General features: G+C 42.3%; 1 protein-coding gene across 2 annotated transcripts; it reads right to left on the reverse strand.

Annotated features, from left to right (window-relative positions):
- Positions 1-706: 706 nt before the first annotated feature.
- Positions 707-17,652, reverse strand: LOC118393806 (ubiquitin-conjugating enzyme E2 Q2-like). 2 transcript variants are annotated; one of them, XM_035786889.2, is made up of 13 exons: positions 17,025-17,652; positions 15,884-15,988; positions 9,489-9,611; positions 8,596-8,652; positions 8,278-8,418; positions 7,378-7,462; positions 7,209-7,269; positions 6,922-7,012; positions 6,773-6,831; positions 6,457-6,505; positions 6,262-6,357; positions 5,237-5,303; positions 707-4,116 (listed from the first exon to the last, which is right to left on the reverse strand). In XM_035786889.2, the coding sequence occupies exons 1-13, from the start codon at positions 17,181-17,183 to the stop codon at positions 4,085-4,087; spliced, it is 1,125 nt and encodes a 374-aa protein (XP_035642782.1). In that variant the 5' UTR covers positions 17,184-17,652; the 3' UTR covers positions 707-4,084. The 2 variants fall into 2 exon arrangements, with proteins under 2 accessions (XP_035642782.1, XP_035642780.1); XM_035786887.2 differs by having other exon boundaries at positions 8,263-8,418; positions 17,025-17,649.
- Between the last annotated feature and the right edge of the window lie 5,581 nt (positions 17,653-23,233).

Consider the following 23,233-nt stretch of genomic DNA (forward strand, 5'->3'; position numbering starts at 1 on the left):
CACCATTCCCCTCTGTCCTTCTGGTTAGAGCTAGAGAACAGCCAAATGTATCACCATTCCCTCTGTCTGTCTAGAGAACAGCCAAATGTATCACCATTCCCCTCTGTCCTTCTGGTTAGAGCTAGAGAACAGCCAAATGTATCACCATTCCCCTCTGTCCTTCTGGTTAGAGCTTAAATGATCACCATTCCCCTCTGTCCTTCTGGTTAGAGCTAGAGAACAGCCAAATGTATCACCATTCCCCTCTGTCCTTCTGGTTAGAGCTAGAGAACAGCCAAATGTATCACCATTCCCTCTGTCCTTCTGGTTAGAGCTAGAGAACAGCCAAATGTCACCATTCCCTCTGTCCTTCTGGTTAGAGCTAGAGAACAGCCAAATGTATCACCATTCCCCTCTGTCCTTCTGGTTAGAGCTAGAGAACAGCCAAATGTATCACCATTCCCCTCTGTCCTTCTGGTTAGAGCTAGAGAACAGCCAAATGTATCACCATTCCCCTCTGTCCTTCTGGTTAGAGCTAGAGAACAGCCAAATGTATCACCATTCCCCTCTGTCCTTCTGGTTAGAGCTAGAGAACAGCCAAATGTATCACCATTCCCCTCTGTCCTTCTGGTTAGAGCTAGAGAACAGTCAAATGAATCACCGTTTCAGTTAAGCAGAGGGTCCTATATAAGTTTTATATAGCTCTGTATCAAATAGTACACAGGAGTATTTAATAAAATCCTTTATTCATAAACTTGATGCAAGTTTACAAATTACTGTACATGGTCAAAATTACCCTTGCAATGAAAAACAAAATAAAACCAAAGCATGCTAACAGTGCATAACTTCATAACCCGCTCAATCGCCAATCACAAAATGAAGCCAGAAAAAAAGAACCAATAATTAGTTTCAGGTCTCAAACCAAAATCTCCCAACGCACTGGGCTGTTAGTCAGACAACTGGTCTGGATCTGTATAAGAGAGCTTTAATTCACTGCACACCTGACATTAGAACAGACATGGGGCCTTCCACGGAGTTAAAAAAAGCCCATTTGACATCTGCTCTGATGGCACAGGGATTTAAACAGTAAGAGTTGGAGTACTGCTCTGGGGTGGAAAGAATAGTATAGTAGTCCATTAGTTGTATATCTCATACTTTAACACACGGGTGGGACGCCCATAACTGTTGGAGACAGCATTTTTGCAATTGGTATCCTTTAGAAATAATCTGGTGAGAGTCTGTCCTACATGAATCTATAAAAAAATTATGTTCCCAGAGATGGGGTTTACAGAGACAGCATCTACCGACCTCTGCAAGCTAATATAAAATGATCCAACCTGACAAATCAAAAATGTCCAGTCCCCACACACACACACCCTAGTCCCTAGAGTGAAAGTAATTTCTGAGATATCTACATGCAAAACACTACAAAACCAGGAGGTACAGGATCACAATGATGTCCTAGATTAGAAACAACAACCCAAGACAATGAGCTTAAATGGGTGAGGTAAAGCGTTGGTTCACCTTTCTGCATCACAAAACTGATCTGAGGGATTGTATGAGATGTGGGGCCTATGTCCCTCCCACCTCATCACTCCACTACACCCTGTTACCACAGTCTTACCAGTGACTACTTTAAAAAGATAGACAAGCCAAATGGAGAGTGCGCAAGCCAAATGGTTACTGTAATTATAGGAGGGGAAAATAAATTTGGAAATAAACTATAGTTAAAAAAAACTTGCATCTTGCTAAGTCAAGTGTGCAGTAGCTATGTATTCCTGAGTTTGCTTCTCCAGAGAACACAGGGAGGGAGTTTCTAGCCAGGGCATGTTCACAATGAGGTCAGCCATGTGGGAAAGCTGTGGCACACTTGATACCAATACCTAACGGCTAAGACAACGATCAACGGTTATCCATGTGTAGTAGACATATTTAGGAATAAAGTCAGTCACCATATTGAGTGAATAGTAATAAACCTCTAAATGAGTCTTCAGTGCCACCATTTTTGACATAACGTGATGCATGGTGTTGTACAGGTGGGGTGGCTGACTTTACAACAAATACAAGGTAGATGGAGCTTAATTACACATTATTAGTATATTTCACATGGGTGAAAAGCAGAATATTTACTAGGAACAAGCTGGTTCCTATGCTGGTTTTTGCGACAACATACTTCTAACAGCGTGGATAATACCCACACAAAAAAAGCACCCATTAATGTGTGTAATAACATTAAATCAAATGCGTCACACAATATTCTGCATATTACTCAAATAGCTAAGACTTAGCATGCTCCAGGTTTGACAGTGCTGAGGATGGTCATGAGTTAGGGGTTCCTTTGAAAAAGTTATTTCCATCACTGACAACCAAGATCATGAGGTCAAGTGAATAATCAGGTAGAAAACAAGGTACCAGAGGGGAGGCAAAGGATGGAAATGAGTGGGCCTGTCTTTTGTTGAAGGCATTACTACACACACCTTACAGTCAGACCTGAAAATATTTGATTATTGAGCATGTGGTATGAAGTGAAGTCCACTGCAACCACGAACCATGGATGGGAGATCTGGGAGTGTGAACAAGCTAGTTAGACCATGGATGGGAGATCTGGGAGTGTGAACAAGCTAGTTAGACCATGGATGGGTGATCTGGGAGTGTGAACAAGCTCGTTAGACCATGGATGGGAGATCTGGGAGTGTGAACAAGCTAGTTAGACCATGGATGGGCGATCTGGGAGTGTGAACAAGCAAGTTAGACCATGGATTCAAATTAGACAGGGGACTGCACTGAGACGTTTTCAAATTATTGTGTGTACATATTACCTCTTTTAACGATTGTGTGCAGAGCCTTACTGAAAGGTTCATCAAGTTTGGGTCACCGGGGAAATTAGCCAGCATATTTGGAAAGCCCAAAAACCACCACTGTGTCACTGAGTAAAAGGAATGGTGTCACTTTTGAACATATGAAACCACTAACAAAAGTATTTCAATTTATACAGGAAAACAAAAAACAATAGTAGTCATTATGCTTACATAAAAACATGGTTTAAAGGTGTTCCTTTTAACTTCTGCAAGAGTGTCCATGAAGCAAATGCTTTGTTATCCTACATCTGAAATACACCTTGAGAAATTGATGCCCCCAGTCTCCGCCCGCTCGAACCACAAAACCCACAAAAATTTAAGTTAAAAACAACTCAATCAATTCTCAGAAATACAACTTTACAAGTTTTACATGGAGTTAAATGCAACTACATTACAGTGATTAAATCCAACCTGCCTTTGCTAAGCCTGGTCATATTTCCAAAAGCAGCCTGAGAGATTGGGCTGGGTGGAGGCGGCCTCCACCTCTTGTGCTCAACAGGATATCCTCCATTAAGCCGTCTCAGTCCCACATTGGTCAGGAGTTTTTAGCTCTCCTCTCTCCATTCAGGGTCTTTGGCTTTTGTAGACCAGGCGTTGTTTAAGGAAGCTAGCTTTAGGAGGACATGTTATTCCAGAAGGAGGAATCATGGCAATATACAGATAGATAAACAAGCACAGATATGACAGAGGCCATCCATGGGGAGTGAGGTGGTGCTCATTCCCACTACCAGCGTGTCATTGTCCATCCCAGCCTCCACTGTCACAAAGGGAATGTCACCTGTCATTCTCTGTTCCAGTCTGTGGCCGGAGAATCTCAGCCCGTCACGCGACTGACGGAGAGCTTCAAATCACTAGCAAAAGCCATGCCTCAACCTTGACCCGAAATCACAGGCAGTAAGTAAGCTCTACTTTGCTTGCACAGAGTAGGATTTAAGGGAGTTGCACAAGATATGGAGCTAATTCAATGCTCAGGGGATTAGGGGTGAGATTGTAACAGAGGAAGAACACAGAGGGAGCGATTGCACAAGTGAGAGAAAGATAAATAGCAAGAGGGTGGATCCCCTATTGCAAAGTGGATAAGGTGGTTGGTCAGCGAGGGGTTTTAACCATTGGTTGGTCGGTTCTCATGGTAACAGAATGGGGATCAAACTCCCAATGAAAACAACTCCAGTTAGAGAGGGAAAAGAAAATGGGGGGGGGGTGCTCCTAAGACATGTGGTCCCAGTGGAGGCATGGCAACAGTCCTCTTAACCATCCTCCTTAGGGGGAGTGTACCAACCTACAAGGATCAGAAAAGAGACAGTACACTCAGTTATACTGGACAAAACACAATCAGTTCATCCTAGACAGTAGGATTGATCAAAGAGTTGGATGCATTTTTATCTTGACCTAAGAAATCACTGAAACCCTATTGGAGCTTGCAATACACTACATTACCAAAAGTATGTGGACACCTTCTCGTCGAACATTGCATTCCAAAATCATGGGCATTAATATGGAGTTGGTTCCCCCTTTGATACTATAACAGCCTCCACTCTTCTGGGAAGGTGTTCCTTCCCTAAACTTTACAGTTGACACTATGCATTCGGGCAGGTAGCGTTCTCTGGATGTCATAAGGTGAATGCACCAATTTGTAAGTCGCTCTGGATAAGAGCGTCTGCTAAATGTCTTAAATGTAAATGTTAAATGTTCTCCTGCCATCCGCCAAAACCAGATTCGTCCGTCGGACTGCCAGTTGGAAGTGTGATTCATCACTCCAGAGTCCAGTAGCGGCAAGCTTTTCACCACTCCAGCCGACGCTTGGCGATGCACATGGGGATCTTAGGCTTGTGTGCAGCTGCTCGGTCATGGAAACCCTTTTCACGAAGCTCCCGACAAACAGTTCTTGTACTGACGTTGCTTCCAGAGGCAGTTTGGAACTCTGTAGTGAGTGTTGCGACCGAGGATAGACAATGTTAACACACTACGCACTTTCGCACTCGGCAGTCCCATTCTGTGAGCTTGTGTGGCATGACAACTGAGCCGATGTTGCGCCTAGACGTTTCCACTTCACAAAAACAGCACTTACAGTTGACTGGGGCAGCTCTAGCAGGTAAGACATTTGACAAAGTGAAAGGTTGCATCCTATAACAGTGCCACGTCGAAAGCCACAGAGCTCTTCAGTAAGGCCATTCTACTGACAAGGTTAGTCTATGGAGCTTGCATGGTTGTGTGCTTAATTTTATACACCTGTCAACAACAGGTGTGGTTGAAATAGCCAAATCTACTAATTTAAAAAGGGGTGTCCACATTCTTCGCATATATACTGTATTTTCCCAACCACTGATTGCTGTATGGAGGGATGTAATCTCAAGGTCAAACAGGATACAAGATGTGTAACTGGACATGGTAACACTCACCGTTCTTTTCATGGATCTGGACCAGGGATTTGTATGACTGCTGTGCTCTGGCAAGATTGTATTGGTTCTGAAATAAAAACAGTGCCTATATCAAACTTGTGGTTATGAATGCCCCAAGCAGTGTAAAGGCTCAGGACTAAGCACCATCAGGTACAAGTGAATTAGTTTGATGAAGTCTGACTGCACGGTGGATGCCTTTCAATCATCTTCCCCCAGACAATTTTGCCGCTCGATCTGTTATCATGCTACGTTTGCACGCACCGCGGGTGACCATTAATCGCACCATAATAAATAGCGTGTTGAACCGTGTGGGGATCTGAGGAGCCGGGAGCTGGATCTATTTTCTCCAGTGTGGGTGTAATAAAATTCAGCTTCAGAGTGGAACTGGCTCTTATAAAAAAAAGTCAGAGTCCTATCAACCCAGTAACAGAAAGATTGGTATTCTTATGTTTTTGATTAATAGGTACATTTCTGGCATTTTATTAACCATACCTACCCAACTTTAGTAACCTCAGGACAGATATGATAAACACTTTATTTTGATAAGATTTGAAATCAACATAGCGGAGTATCAGGTCTATGGTGTACAAGGTTAGATCCTAACTTTTAAAGAACAGATTCTCATACAGCAGGGCCCAAGATTCCTTGAAACTGCAGCTTGTCTATAAATATCCCTGTCATTTGGTCTGCTCCGAATTCTACTGGGATCCCAGAGCCAGATTAGTGTGACTGTGCTGAGAGAAGAGGGAGAGAAATGACAGCATGAAGTGGACTGATGTGAAGCGTCAGCATTAAGAGATGAGCAGCACCGCACTGTCCCAGCGGCGCTAAGTAACAACGTCCTGTTTAAATGAAGTGCTGGGGGCTTACAGATACCTCATTTTCATAGAGCAGCATGGACCAGCTAGCTAGCCACACACAGAGCTCACCCCTTTATCCATGTCAAAACACTGTGTCATTACACCCTGTAGTATGCATCATGTTACCACATTACAAAGCTCTCTGCCCCCTTAAACTATGCTTACCTTATTGGCTCCAAACTGCACTCTGGCTTTTCCCTTGACTAAAGTGGCATTGATCTGCATGATTACAGACTCTATGGAATAGGCACTGCTCCAGCCCTGAAATCAAATGGCGATACATCAATGCACTAGCATTTACCTCCACTGTAAAATAACAGTGGACAAGTTTTGAACTGACATTGTGGCATAAAAACATACCTGTTTTGTGAGAAGCTCCATGCACAGGGCACCCCCTCCAAGAACATAACTTAAAGACAGCAGGTGAAAGAAGAATATTAGAATATGTAGATAAAAAAAGGTGATCAAAACACCAAAATAAATCTCTTATCCACAAGCACTCCTTTTAGCTAAACTGCCACTTCTGACATTCAGATTTTCACTGGCTGCTGACGATGTCTAGACCAGAAGAGACCGCCCTTCCGTCATGGTTAAGTGAGGGGAGCAACTCCGTCACAGTGGAAACACAGAAGAAAAAACAAAACCATTCCCCTCATACGCAGTGAACTGAACTCACCCTCCAGACAGCACAGGAGAAGCCACCCGTACAAATGGTGGATCAAAGGGGAAATTATCCTGCAGGTAGAAAACAAAAAAAGCATTAAAATGAGAACAGCCAACACTAACAAACTGGCCTTGCTTTCTAGTATCAGCATTGGTACTTACTTTATATGAGAAGTTTAGCAGAATGTAATCCATTCCCTCCTTTTCCTTTAAAACCTGCAGGTCACTGTGTAGGGGACTGTCTGGATCTACGCTGTTGAGCAAATAGAACACATCATTATACATCTGCCACATGCTAGAATTATACAGTACTCCTATGGTAAATAGGCCTAGTGCCAAAAGAGCAGTGAATGCGATAAGGCATCATCCACCCTCATCCTGAGATCCAGCCTTCCTGTTAACTTCCTCCAGTCTTAACCACAGTATAACCGCCCTCTTTAGTTACTTACGTCCTCAGCTTGACGTGCCATTCATACAGGCTGTCATTGACCAGCTCCACTGAATAGATACCTGGAAGAGAATGCAGAGTCTGGTAAGTGACATTCGGAATCAAACTGTCATTTTTTTATTGCAACATATCTGAAGAGCTTTCTAGCACTGCTGCAGTGAAGTACGTACCCATCTTGTAACTCTGGGACCGGTATATCTCCCGGAGCTCCTTCATGAGGCGGTCTGAGGCCTGCACTGAACCAGACACCGCACCCTGCAACACACAACACACACAGGGTAATACACCGATACCCAAACATACAGCACATTCAACGATTGGGGATAATAATGCACATAGACACTGACGGCAACGATTAAATCAAATGTTTACAGGCCCAGCTCAAATATGCTAATAGCTCTCTGCATTTAGATAAAAAGTCTACAAACTCCTAGAAATGAACAGTTATTGATCAGCATGGAGACAAAATGCTTCAGAACTAACTGGCAGTATACAGTTTGCTATAGTATATGGGGAGAACTTCACAGGTTCCATAGCAAGGCTCTCATCTGCAATAATGATAGATTTGAAGAGCTGAGCCATTGAATGCAGTAGGGATGGTGGAGGATGAGAGAAGAGTATCTCATTTATAAGTCTCTCAGAGCTGCTCACAGACCTTAGGGGAAACAGCTGTATTCTAAATCAACCATTAAGAGAGCCATGGGTAAATGTTAGATAACATGATTACTATCAGAATGACTAATTACTGTCATTTAGTCTACGCAATCCATGTCGATCATGTCCTAGTTTACAAATACAGTCCTAAACAGCATAATATTGGTGTACTGCATTGGTAAGAAATTCTCTGAGTAAAACACTGACGGAAAACAAAATGGAAAATACATTCCATTCAGAACCACCTGAAAAACTGGTTAGATGCATGCACATTGGCTATATCATAAAGGGTCACTCTAGATATCCCAGTGAAACAGTGCTGGGTCCAGTAAACTGTTCTAGGTCTAACGACAGATATATTCCCCATGCATCCCCCAAAAGCGTATAAAATGTCACCTTACCGAATGAGCACTTACGTTCAAGTGGTCCTGCCTCTGGTTCTTGCGGATCTTCTCCAGGATGGCCAGGTTCTCCTTCTCGATGCCGTCATCCTCAGACTTCTTCCCATCCACTGGCTCCTCCTCTTTCATCTCATAGTGGTCCAGGTCTTCAATGTCCTGCTGGCACAACGACAAGATAAGAGTATTAGAAGACAAGTTTAACTTCAAGTTAACACTTCAAATATGTGTGAATGGTATTGAGCCGAGCTTGACATCCAGCATGGCTCAACTCAAATCAGCATGGTAATGTGCAGCGCGATATGTAATGACATTTATTTGAAAAGGGATAAGGACCTCTCCCATTTCCTCTTCTTCCTCCTCTTCGGACGTGACCTCGTCTGTGACCCCATGCTGAAGAAACGCAACAGAGAGAAAGAGTTCAGACAGTTCAATCTCATTCCTAACATGGCATACTTAGTGACGCCAATTGCTTTAGCAAGTTAGATGTAGGCCTATAGTCCAACAAAAAAACGGTAGAGATATTTGTAGGAATGTTCCGAAATGTGCAAAAACAGTAAGAGAGTTTCTGCGTAGTCAGAAACAACATTCCTCTACTGTACAGGTAGCTACTATTTAACATTCAACCTCTGCTTCAGTCATTCTAATGACTAAGTAGACTATTTTTTACATTTATTTTACCTTTATTTAACTAGGCAAGTCAGTTAAGAACAAATTCTTATTTTCAATTACAGCTAAGAACAGTGGGTTAACTGCCTTGTTCAGAGGCAGAACAGATATTTATTTTTGCCTTGTCAGCTTGGGGATTCGATTTTGCAACCTTCGGGTTACTAGTCCAACACTCTAACCACTAAGCTACCTGCCACAACCGTAGCCTTCGGTTGTCTGTTCATTGGTTACGAGGCAAGTTATGCTAGCACCACACACTGTCCCCTCCCACAGGAAGAGTCTATTGATTCCATCCCCGGGACTCTGTACTAATCATTAATGTCTGTGCTGATGGACGGTTTCAGGACTGTATTAGGTTCTTCATGCAGGTTTTTAAACCCTTTCATTAGCTAAGTGTCTTCAATCTCCTTGGTAGCTTCCGACAATAAAATTAAACAAAGGGATTAGGCACACGCCTTTATGGTTATTTTTTACTTCAATGCCATCCAACGGAAAAATATACAGGCCTAGTAGTACTTGAAAACCAGAAAACATTTTGAGTGGACATTAGGCGTCCTTACCTTTCGGTCTTGTCCTACAGGGCCGGCAGGTAGGGGCTGGTCCAGCATCTCTACATCTGGGTGCTGGGGCAGGTTGTACAGCCGACAGAGGTCACAGATGAGCCGCTTTAGCTGCTGCAGGAGCTGGGGGACCGAGGGACAGTACCAGCAGGCACAGTTTGAGTTGGGGAGCACAGGCAGCAGCACTAGATAACACAGCACAGACATGTCAGAGATACATTGCCGTGAAAAAGGATGTCCCCTTTCTGATTATTTTACAATGAATGCTAATCAGTTCTTCAACCAAAACCGAATATTAGATAAAGGGAACCTGAGTGAACAAATAAAACAAATGAGATACTTATTGAATTTATATAATAAACAAAGTTATGGAACACCCAATGCCCGTGTTAAAAAGTAACTTCCCCCTTACACTCAATAACTGGTTGTGCCACCTGTAGCTGCAATGACTGCAACCAAACACTTCCTGTAGTCGTTGTTGATCAGTCTCTCACGTCGCTGTGGAGGAATTTTCACCCACTCCATCTAAAACTGATTTAACTCAGCGACATGTGGGTTTGAGCATGAACTGCTCGTTTCAGGTCCCGCCATAACATCGCAATCGGGTTCAGATCTAGACTTTGACTGGGCCATTTCAAAGCTTCAAATATGTTTTTTTTTTTCATCCATTCTGATGTAGACTTGATTGCGTTTTGCTGTATAAACCAGCTGCACTTCAGCTTCTGCTCAGACGATACAGACCAAAATTCATGGTTCCTTCAATGATTGCAAGTCATCCAGGTCCCGAGGGAGCAAAGTATCCCCAAACCAACACACTACCACCACACTTGATCATTGTTATGAGGTTCTTATTGTGGAATGCAGTGTTCGGTTTTCACCAGAAAACTGGAAATCTACATCAGAATGGCTGAAAAGCAACAAAAATGTACATTTTGGAATGGCCTAGTCAAAGTGCAGACTTAAACCCACAAAGGTCGCTAAGTTAAAGCAGTTCTATATAAAAGCGTGGGGCAAAGTTTGATGCGAGAGACTGATCAAATGCTTCCTGTAGTTGTTGGTTGCAGTCATTGCAGGAGGAACAACCAGGTACTCTGTAAGAGGAAAAATAATTTATCCAGGGCATTGGATGTGGAATAAATGTATTAAATCATTATAAAATGGTTATTATTTGAACACAACTTCCCTTGATCTTATATTAGGTTTTGATTGAAGATCTGATAACCTTCAGTGTAAGAAAATATGCAAAAACAGAAATCAGAAAGGGGCCAAAGACTTATTCACTGCATCGCACCTTCACCACGGCACACCTTCAGAGACCACGTGAAAGGTAAGATTGTGTCAGGGAATGTCAGACACCTTAGCAACAGAAACTTAGTGCAGAAATGTGTACCTCTGCAAGCTTCTCAGTATTGCTATAGAAGAAATGTATTCTACTGAATGTAGGCCTGGTCCATACATAGTGAAAATGTTGTATAATGCATGGTGCAACAGAGAAAATCTAAACACCACAGATATCTTTGATAAAAGTACAATAAAATGCAGATCTGGTGGGCTACAAACAGAGCATGCAGTGTGATTAAGTAGGCTAAGTCAAAGAATGTAGCTACATAAGCCGATCTAGCCTACAGAGAACTCAGCGTTTCCCCTAGGATTTCTTTCAGCAGTGGAAAAAGGGGGGGGGCTTGCTCTTTGCTGGTGGAGTCTGGGGGCATGCCTCCCAGAGATATTTTTCGGGTAGAATGACTGAGAAGGGCTTCGAAGGGCGCAGCGGTCTAAGGCACTGCATCTCAGTGCTAGAGACGTCACTACAGACCCAGGTTCGATCCCGGGCTGTATCACAACTGGCCGTGATCGGGAGTCTCATAGTGAGTTGCACAAATGGCCCCGCGTCGTCCAGGTTAGGGGAGGGTTTATGCATCATTGTAAAATAAGAATTTGTTCTTAACTGACTTGCCTACTTAAAAGGTTAAATAAAATAAATAAAAGTGGCCCCTTGTGATGACTTTTCAAAAATACATTCTACTCCAAAATGAATGAAAATGTTGACACCATTTGATATAGAAGGGATCGCGCCACTGCATTGTAGGGAGAGGAGCAGGCAGTGGCTGTGTGCTCATGGCTCTCACATGCGCCACTGCTCACTCTATTTGCAATAAATATACCTTGTAATGCTGATCTTAAAGAGGCTCTCCAGGACTTTTGAATACACAAAGTAGAGCTCACGAGCAACAAATGGTTCCTGAAAGGTGCGTACCGTGTCACATATGTGCATATAAGTGCACTAGGTGTGTGACAAATGGACAATTTTCCTTAATGTTTAAAACCTGCAATTATTTATTTCTTGTTGTTTACCAGAAAGTCATAAAATTCCACAATTTACAATGCATAATAACAGCCCTATTACATATGCATGACTCCTAGGGCCAGGCAATGAAGTTATCTACCGCAACCCTTTACAGACTTAGAACACAGCTACGGTAACATAGCAATGGTTGACAATTGTTAACTTCACAGAAAATTTGCAAAATGTGACAGTGAAATTCTGCTCCGGCATAACATTTTCTGCATTTTTTCCCTAACAAACATCGCTGATTGATGTGCTGCTGTGTTTTTTTACATGTTTTTTTATAGTATGGTTGATAGATGTGTTTAATTTCTACTAAAGGTAAGGTAAGTCATGGTATTTAACAAACTTTAAAAGTACTTTTTTAGGAGAGATTGTCACCACGCAGGTAGCAGCCAAGATTGTTTAATTGATAGTTCTGGTTGCCTAGTAATGGATGTTATTCCAACTTCAGAAGCCTTATTCCTTTACAGATAAGTAAAATGCCCATTCATATCTCCAGAGAAAATGAAAATATTTGGCATGGGTCATCAGAACCTCAAAAGGTTCTACAGCTGCAACATCGAGAGCATCCTGACTGGTTGCATCACTGCCTGGTATGACAACTGTTCTCTCTGTTACTGCACAGCAAGCGGTACCGGAGCGGCAAGTCTTGTTCCAAGAAGCTTCTACCCATAAACCATGAGACTCCTGAACACGTAATCAAATGGCTACCCAGACCATTTGCATTGCACCCCTCTTACTCTGTTATTATCTATGCATACTCACTTTAAAAACTCTACCTACATGTACATATTACATCAACAAAACGGTGCCCTCGCACATTGTACCGGTACCACCCTGTACATAGTCCTGCTATTGTTATTTTACTGCTGCTCTTCAATTACTTGTTACTTTTATTTCTTATTCTTATCTGGGGTTTTTTAAACTCCATTGTTGGTTAGGGGCTCGTTAAGTAAGCATCTCACTGTAAGGTCGACACCTGTTGTATGTGGCTAATATAATTTGATTTGATTTTGAAGACTGGTCCAAAGATACTACCTCCACCAACGCGACACAAAATGTAGGCTAATTGAGCAAAAGACAGTAATTCTTGTCATAAATGATGCATGTATGAACTGAACTTTGACACATCCAGCCCGAAGTGAGAGGTATAAAAAAATACTTAAACCTGCTCTGATGACTAGCCTTTAAAGGGATAGGGCTTAATTGCCAAATCTTGCACTTATTCTACTTACCCAGGGTCAGATGAACTCATGTGCAGTTTGAAGGAAATTAAAGGTAGTGTCACAAACCACTGCTAACTAGCATTTGCACTAACACAGGCCAGCTTCCTTCAAACTGCATGCAGAGATACAAAAAAAAATGGTATCCACGAATTCATCAGACTCTGGGTAAGTAGAAAAAGGTCTTATTTGCCAAGTAAGTCTCCACTGCAAAATAAATATAGGGGAAACCCTGGAAAATGCTTGGCACAAAAATGGTGATCTCAAAAGTCATCTTATTTTTCTAGCAGAGACTGGAATACCTTCTAGGATTCATAAAAAGGCATTGAGGAGTATACCACCTCAGTCATTGGCTTCATCAATAAGTGCATCGACGATATCGCCCCAACAGTGACCGAACGTTCATATCCCAACCAGAAGCCATGGATAACAGGAAACATCCACATTGAGCTAAAGGCGAGAGCTGCTGCTTTCAAGAAGCGGGACACTAATCTGGACACTTGTAAGAAATCCTGCTATGCCCTCAGACGAACCATCAAACAAGCAAAGCGTCAATACAGGATTAAGAATGAATCCTACTACACCGGCTGACACTCGTAGGATGTGACACGGCTTGAAAACTAATACGGACTACAAATACAGCCGCGAGCTGCCCAGTGATGAGAGTCTACCAGACGAGCTAAATGCCTTTAATGCTAGCTTTGAGTCAAGCAACACTGAAGCTTGCATGAGAGCACCAGCAGTTCTGGATGACTGTGAGAACTCTCAGTAGCCGATGTGAGCAAGACCTTCAAACAGGTCAACCTTCACAAAGCCGCGGGGCCAGACAGATTACGAGGACGTGTACTCAAAGCATGTGCAGACCAACTGGCACATGTCTTCACTGACATTTTCAAACTCTCCCTGAGAGAGTCTGTAATACCTACATGTTTCAAGCAGACCACCATAGTCCCTGTGCTTAAGGTAACCTGCCTAAATGATTACTGCCCCTTAGCACTCACATCGACAGCCATGAAATGCTTTGACAGGCTGGTCATGGCTCACTTCAACAGCATTCTCCTCCCATATGCCATAGGTTAAACTCCAATTCACATACTTCCCCAACAAACCCATAGATGACACAATCTCAATAGCACTCCATACTGCCCTTTCACACCTGAACAAAAGGAAAATCTATGTGAGAATGCTGTTCATTGACTACAGCTCAGCATTCAACACAAAGCTCATCACTAAGCTAAGGACCCTGGGACTAAACACCTCCCTCTGCAACTGGATCCTGGACTTCCTGACGGGCCGCCCCCAGGTGGTAAGGGTAGGCAACAACACGTCTACTACACTGATCCTCAACACTGGGGCCCCTCAGGTGTGTGTGCTCAGTCCCCTCCTGTACTCCCTGTTCACCCATGCCTGCGTGGCCAAACACAACTCCAACACCATCATTAAGTTTGCTGACGACAACAGTGGTAGGCCTGATCACCAACAACGATGAAACAGCCTATAGGGTGGAGGTCAGAGACCTGGCAGTGTGGTGCCAGGACAACAACCTTTCCCTCAATGCGAGCAAGACAAAGAAGCTGATTGTGGACTACAGGAAAAGGAAAGCCGAACAGGCCCCCCATTAACAACGACGGGGCTGTAGTGACTCGGGTCGAGAGTCAAGTTGCTTGGGGTCCACATCACCAACAAACAATCATGGTCGAAACACACCACACTGTGGCAGTGTGTCTCAAGAAAACCCATCCCTCCGGTTCCACAGAGAGGCACTCTCGACACTCATACCAAACATGACAGAGGGCTGTCCTATGATGTTTGAGTGACATGAGGGTGACTTCAAAACACTTAAAAACCTCAGCTGCCTAACAGCTGAAACTAAGACAAGAGGAAACAGGCAGAGAACCTGTCCTGCAGCAAAGTACCTCCCTGAATTGGTCTGACATTCATCTCCCTTTAACCTCCAAGACAGGTTGGAACAGCAGTATAAAATTACCCAGCTGTCACTCAACTTTCCTATCAGAACTGCTTTACCAAACAACACCAATACAGGTATGGTTAATTAGTCATTAGAAGAGATGTGATAGGCCGAAAAACAACATGTTTCTACTGCTCCGTATAACACGTAATTTAAGTTTATTTGATTACTATTAATGTATTATAATACGGTTGTTTTAGTTTGGATACGAGCATATGCTAAACGACAAAATTGTAAACAAATACTTCAAATATATTGTCATAATCAGGGTTCATTATCTGAACACTGGGAAGTCTCCTTCCAAAGCATTCACATACTATATCAAAGGCTGGGATTGAAATAGTAGTCAAATAATGATTTAGCACCACAATAATCTGCCTTCGTTTGATGGCTTGGCTCAGCTGGCCAGCGTTGTGACATCATGCACATAGAATGCTCCTGCTGAGCTACAGCCTTGCCCATTAAAAGGGACGGCTCGTTTAGGTAAACTGCTGTTTTTGCATGAGGACGAAAAGGACAGTCGTTCAATCTTCTCTGTGAAACTTTTGGGATAATGGGAGAATTCAGAGTACAACGCATTTCTCATCCCTGAATTGAAATATGCTTTCCAAACCATATCTCGTGACGGCTCTGCAGAGTCTTAATCTACACAGGAATGCTGTCTGACCCTAGTGCATCTGTAAGCAACAGGGTCGAATCTGCTGGCTCTGCTATAAGTCTAGGCTCAACTAAGTGCTTGTGATGAAATAGCACAGAATAGATAGACGTTACTAAACATGAAATAAGATGCAAAGTGTTCAGAAGAACACTCCACCATCAATTGTTAGTTATACTAGTTGCAGGGCTGAGATATTACCAGGGTGCTGCCCTTTCTGACATCTTCCAGGCGCTCCAACACTTGTGTCAGGCTCGGGTCATCAGAGTCCACAAACCAGATTGGAGGTGTGGAGGGGTACGATTCCTGTGAAACATGGGTTTCAATGAGGAGAGAAACAAAACAAAAATAAATCTGCATTATAATGCTGAGAAATGTGATAATTGTTTGGAACAATAACATTGAAATTTAACAGGAGTGTGGCATTGGTATGTGTCTGAATCATAAATCTAGGAAATCTCAAGTCATTTTATAGAGACAAAATAAATATCTGATTACTACTTAACAATACCGGAAGCTAAATTAATGTGATGGTGGCCATTTCACATTCCTTATAGAATGTTAACTAGCCAAGTAACGTTAAGAGCACCGAATTCAATCAGTATGCTGGTCAAACGAATGTAGCAAATTGGAAAATACAAACCAACAGCATACAGCTAGCTAAAAGCTGAGCTGGCAGACCACGGTCTTTTGACAAGGCCAGAAGCTGTTTGACAAGTGATGCTTTTGAATCATGCTAGCGAGCAATTATTTACTGACGTCATGAGAAAAGCTAATTTAGTGTTATCAGTGACAACTGACGGGCTAAACGTTATTGCGTTGATCATGAAGCATGCTATTACAACAACCACTACGTTAGCTAGCGAACTTGTTAGACAATCAACTAACGTTAGAAAATGCGGAAGTGTAGATAGCTAACGTTAACAATGTTCATCAGTGACGCAGAAAGCGTGCCTAGCCTAGGCCCTAGCATAATGTCATGCCAGTTTCAGGATAACTCTTTGGCTAAAATCAAGACTTGCCCGTCTCTCATTATTTTAGCTATCTAACGTAACCTACAATAGTAATATGCAAATATTTACTCATACTAAGTTACTATATTAGAAACAAGTCAGCTACCGTTAGCTAGCTTGCTAACATGCAAATATTGGGACTCCTACTAACGTTAGAAGTATAAACGAAAGTCACAAACAAAAACTTTGCATAGCCAAATGATAGCTGGCTAACGTTCGACCGGCCAGAATTTGCTGAGTGTTTCTTTAACCACCTGTCCGTTCGCCTGTTTACCGCGTTAGCTAGCTAACGTACTAAGCCAGCCATGTCGCCTCGTTTCCCTACTTACCGTAATGTTGCAATGTATAATCAACAGTTTTTCTCCAGTCACATTAAACTGACAGTTTAGTTCATCCGGCTTCCAGTCAATAATTCTGAATCGTTCGTGGTTTGGATCAAAAATGGACTCTAGAAACTTCAGTTCGGCCTTCAGCCCCGAAACCGACATCTTCCACGCATCTCCGGCTGGGCCGCTGGGGAGGAGTGAAGTCGGGACTAAAACTGCAGCCACACAGTCGAGTCCCAAATCAAGCCTTTTAAAACAACGTAATGTGAATGTCAAACCGACTTCAAGACAGGTTAGCAAGCTAGCTAACAAGCCACCAATGGAAACAAGCAATAACAACGCCTTGATTACTCGTCCGTTGTCTTTCAGTCTAGCTAGTATTGTTGTTGATGTTAGCCTTCTGATAGTACAATTTTAAGACCATACAACGTGGCCTGGTTGAGTATTTACAGTTCTTTCAATTAGTTGCTTATTTGTTTCGTTGGTCAACAAACTGATCATGATGATGCCCGCAAAATTGTGACCCAACGCAAGCACAGTGTGTCGTTGATCCCCGGCGCTCAACTGTGATTTCTTCTGGGGTTTAAAGATGGCGTTTTCCCGAGCCTGCAGAATCCCAGCATCCAGTGCGTGCTCAGTTGAGGGGCGGAGGTTAGAACACCAAAATATAGAAATAAATAAATCACCTAGACAACTTTGAAATATTTTGTCACAGCAGTCTTTCTGTGTGGTGACAGTAAACAGTCCGTACCTGGAGCATATTGTCAATAGAATTTTAAACGTGTAGCTGGCCAAAGGTAGTCCTTATCCAGGTGGAAGTTTAGGCCAATAAAATATATTTATAATGTAATTGATGACAAGGCAAACCCATGGAAAACTAATTGGTTGGTTTGCTGATGAGAGAGCTGTCTGACTTTTTAGGGGGTCTTTAATTCACCTTTAGACCACATTTGTTTTTGAAGACTGACTTGTTGAGAAAACACTGTTTGTCCTACATACAGCTGATTGTCCTACGTTATTGTAGCTATGCCCTTGCACCAGAAGATGTAAGTGTACCACTCTTTTTAGTTAAATGTTTATTCCTCTAGCCTTTAGCAAAGGATAAACTGAACGCAAAGAGTACCTTCTCAACTTAACATAGCTTTATGATGTCAAATCAAATTTTATTGGTAGCATACACATGGTTAGCAGATGTTAATGCGAGTGCAACGAAATGCTTGTGCTTCTAGTTCCGACCGTGCAGTAATATCTAACAAGTAATCTAACAATTTCACAACAACTATCTTATACACGCGAGTGTAAATTAATTAATAATAATATGTACATATACATTTATGGATGAGCGATGGCCGAATGGCATAGGCAAGATGGTATAGAGTACAGTATATACATATGAGATGAGTAATGTAGGGTATGTGAACATGATATAAAGTGGCATTATTTAAAGTGACTAGTGATATATTTATTACATCCATTTTTTTATGGTTAAAGTGGCTAGAGATTTGAGTCAGTATTTTGGCAGCAGCCAGTCAATGTTGTTGATGGCTGTTTAACAGTCTGATGGCCTAGAAGCTGTTTTTCAGTCTCTTGGTCCCAGCTTTGATGCACCTGTACCGACCTCACCTTCTGGATGATAGCGGGGTGAACAGGTAGTGGCTCAGGTGGTCGATGATCATTTTGGCGGCCTTCCTGTGACATCGGGTGGTGTAGTTGTCCTGGAGGGCAGGGAGTTTGCCCCTGGTGATGTGTTGTGCAGACCTCACTATCCTCTGGAGAGCCTTACGGTTGTGAGCAGAGTTGCTGTACCAGACAGCCCAACAGGATGCTCTCGAAACCTGTAAAGGTTTGTGAGTGTTTTTGGTGACAAGCCAAATTTCTTCAGCCTCCTAAGGTTGAAGAGACGCTGCTGCACCTTTTCACCACGCTGTCTGTATGGGTGAACCATTTAAGTTTGTCCATGATGTCCCTCTGCTGTTTCCTGAAGTCTCCTTTGTTTTGTTGACGTTAAGTGAGAGGTTATTTTCCTGACACCACACTCCGAGGGCCCTCACCTCCTCCTCATTGTTGGTAATCAAGTCTGCAAACTTGATGATTGAGTTGGAGGCTCAAAGACCCTACCCTCACCACCTGAGGCAGCCCTTCAGAAAGTCCAGGACCCAGTTGAGACCCAGGGTCTCAAGCTCAAGGTCTCAAGCTTAATGACGAGTACTATGGTGTTAAATGCTGAGATGTAATCCATTCTTACATCTCTTGTACAGATGAGTTAGGGCAGTATCGTCTGTGAACCTATAGAGGCAGTAAGCTAATTGGAGTGGGTCCAGGGTGTCAGGTAAGGTGATGTGATCCTTAACTAGTCTCTCAAAGCACTTCATGATTTTTTTATTTGACCTTAATTTAACTATGCAAGTCAGTTAATAACACATTCTTATTTTCAATGATGACCTATGAACAGTAGGTTAACTGCCTTGTTCAGGGGCAGAATGACAGATTTGTACCTTGTCAGCTCGGGGATGTGATCTTGCAACCTTTTGGTTACTAGTCCAACGCTCTAACCACTAGGCTACGCTGCCGCCCTGATGACAGAAGTGAGTGCTACGGGGTGATAGTCGTTTAGCTCAGTTACCTTAGCTTTCTTGGGAACATGAACAATGGTGGAAGCATGTGGGAATGGCAGACTGGGATAGGAATTGATTGAATATGTCCGTAAACACACCAGCCAGCTGGTCTGCGCATGCTCTGAGGACACGACTAGGGATGCAGTCTGGGCCGGCAGCCTTGTGATGGTTAACACGTTTAAATGTTTTACTCACGTTGGCTGCGGTGAAGGAGAGCCTCCAGGTTTTGGTGTTGATGCACTCTGATCCTCTGCATTGTAATTCTCCATTTAGTCACACCAACTCTTCATGACACCAACTCCTCACTTAAATGGACAGTGAAAGAATGATGAACCAGGACTTAATTATTGGGTGATGGTAGTCTGATCGTCAGCTAGTTGTTACAGTCAATATAATGCTAAATGTGCTCGTGACAGGCACAAGTGATATGATATGCAAATTGTCTACTGCAAATTTCGATGGGGTGGCAGGTAGCCTAGCGGTTAAGAGCATTTGGACAGTGACTGAAAGTCACTGGTTAGATTCCACAAGTCAACTAGGTTGAATCATTCAATGTGCCCTTGAGCAAGGCACTTAACCCGAATTGCTCCAGTAAGTTGCTCTGAATAAGAGTGTCTGCTAAATTACTACAATTATTTTATTTTATGGATAATAGCTGGATTCAGGTGTTCTTAATGTTTTGTGCACTCAGTGTCCGTTGGAATTCATTTTTGCCACTACCAAACTAGAGTATATTGGCCACCAGATGGTAGTAGACACCAATATTATGTTCCATAAACTTCAAATTTACCAATTGTATTTTTCAAGATCCTGTAAAAGGAAAGGCAAATGGCCATCACTAGAGAAGGAGCAGGCTCTCTGACAAATACCTGCCAAATCACTTGCACGGGAAGCCTACAAAACTAAGGCATTCCACACTGCTTTAGTCATTAGCAGCTGAAGGGGACGGTGACAAGTCCTCTTTTTCTCTCCAGAGGAGCAGGAGTGGATGGAGGTGACCCTGAGGAGTGGCTGTCTGAATTGTTGTTCTCTACATGCCACTATCACTATCCCCAGTCTGTCTTCTATCTGGAGTCAGTGCTCATTGACACCACGATCCATCTTTATCCTCAGACGCAGATTGGGATTTAGGGAGATTGCATTTTTAGAAATAGCTACAACCTTGTGTCTGCCAGTGAGAGATGGCTGTGTGAATGGGGTTATGGCAACACTGCAGTTGCATCATTCACAGAAATAGTAGCTTGAATGCAGGCAAGCCTTATTAAAAACATCTGTCACTGTAGCACATCCCATGTCTGCTCTGAACTGGTGCTGCGTCATTTGTCACCCACTGTCATTGAGAATCATAGGCTTCGGTTGTGTGCGAGTGTGCTGTGTGTGTAATGTGACTTTGTGTGTAATGTATTTACAAAGTTGCTTCCATCCATAGATAACCGTAAACCCTATTGTAAATATATTACAGATTAGCCATATTGTGTCCAAAATCACACTACCCAAATCACTGGGCAGATTGAATTGCTCTTGATTAATTTGGAGAGGAACTGAATGGGTTTGGAGTGGATGTGGCTGGCGGGGGATGAATAATTAGCATAAACACACTTGGTCCCATTCATACATTTCATTACTTACTACTCCCGTGGTGCTGTCCTATTGATTGGAATAGCAATTTTTGAATTGACCATTCAACAGAAGGTATGTAAAGATCATGTATTTTTGTTGCTTTGGGTAGGGAAAGGGGGTGGTAGTGGTCCTTGGTGTGTACATGTTTTCCTACATTATCAGAACCAGAATTTCCTGACAAGTCACCAGAATGTACTGAAAAAGTAGAAAAACAAGATCAAATCTATGTCCTGAATTTGTTAAAATTATATTTTAGACTTAAAGGTTCAGGGTTTGAGGTTAAGGTTAGGAGTTAGGGAAAAAGTCCAGAGAATTCACATTAAAAAAAGCTGTGTATGTGTGTGTGAGAGAGAGAGATTGATGGGCTGAAGAGGTGAGGATATTGGTCAGATAATAATTCATTTTGAGAAAGTCTTAGAATTATACATGGGTTTGTGGGTCAGTTGAAGTAGGGGGTTTGTATTTTCCTTTTAGTTTCATCTCTATTCACAAAAATAATATTGGTGCCTTTCAAGAGAATCTCAGCTTTAATATTGCAGATAGATTTGGGGTTTTATCAATTTAATAGTTTGCATAATTTCTAATCCCCCTTATTTTTTTGTATTTTCCCAACCCTACCAACCCTCCCGCCCAACAGCAATACTTCTACTGCTACTTACAGATATTTTCGCTCACATGTACGGTACATATAATTATACATATATTTCTAATTTTATCTTCCTGCAAGTGCTGGATTTTCATCTACAGTGGCCAATCCACCATTCATTCTAATTGTAAATCCAACCCTCCGATGTCCACAGATTAACCCACCTTTCCCAGTATAATGCCATTTGCTATTTTCTCAATACATCCCTCCATTTGACTGTAATGTCTTACGAGGGTCTTGAACCTCCCTATTTGTAATTTTTTTTTTACAGATATTGCCCTAAAAATAAATACATTAACCAAGAGTATAATGATATTTCCCATTGACTGATCTTGCTTTTTCAGATCCCCTAACGATACAGTTTGCAGGTCCATCTGAACCCTGATATTATGACACAATATACAATAAGTACTGCAAGGATTCATTGATGTCGGAAAAGGTTACAAATATATGCATTATTTTGGTGGTATTTGAGGTCGTCAATACCTTCTATGTCATGGAAAGCTGAGGTGTCCTTAATGATTTGTACCCTCAGTGTATATGGAACAATTTTCCTCTTATGTCATAATCGATTTCTTTCCTGTCTTTCACATTTGGCTGATCTTTCCAGAGACATAAGATGAAGAAGAATACATATTGTGCTTTTCATTACAAGAAGAATCTCAAAGTTGCTTTAAAAACAAAACAAACAAAAAACAATTAAACAAAACAAATGTAGGAGGATCGGGTCGTTGTTGGGTGATGGTCTTCTACCGATTAAGAAAATAGGCAGTACATTATTGACATTTTAAGAAAAGGTGACATTATTTGTTGCAGACGGTGAAGCCAAAGGTATTTCTTTGTCTAGTTTTGCGATGCATGAACCAATACAAGTTTAAATCTGTAGGTTATAAATATATCTTTATATTGTATCACAGGGGCATCATGTGCTTAGTCTCACACTCTCATGGTCAGCACTCTACCCCTCTCTATCCCTTTCTCACCCCACCTTTCTCTGACAAGTCCTAGAGCTGACCTGTGGTTACGGGGTGACTCAGTTGCAGGTCAAATCAATAATATTCACTCCTTATTACCATGTAATTACTCCCCATTGATTGCAGAGTAAAGGCCACTGTTCAGGAATCGGACTCATCTGCTTGGCTTGTGACGGCTGTGGGGATACAATGTTCTTAAACCAAACAAGACCAATATAACACCATGCTTAAGCCATTTCACCTAACATGATCCCTTTTGCCTCTTCCCACTTAATCACATTTGTAGCGGCAAAAAAAATGCCCCCCGCCCACCACCACCCAGCCTATACTAAAAGACAGCTTTAATGATAGCAATAT

Source organism: Oncorhynchus keta, chromosome 14 (genome assembly GCF_023373465.1).
Source record: "Oncorhynchus keta strain PuntledgeMale-10-30-2019 chromosome 14, Oket_V2, whole genome shotgun sequence".
NCBI classification, from domain to species: Eukaryota; Metazoa; Chordata; class Actinopteri; order Salmoniformes; family Salmonidae; genus Oncorhynchus; species Oncorhynchus keta.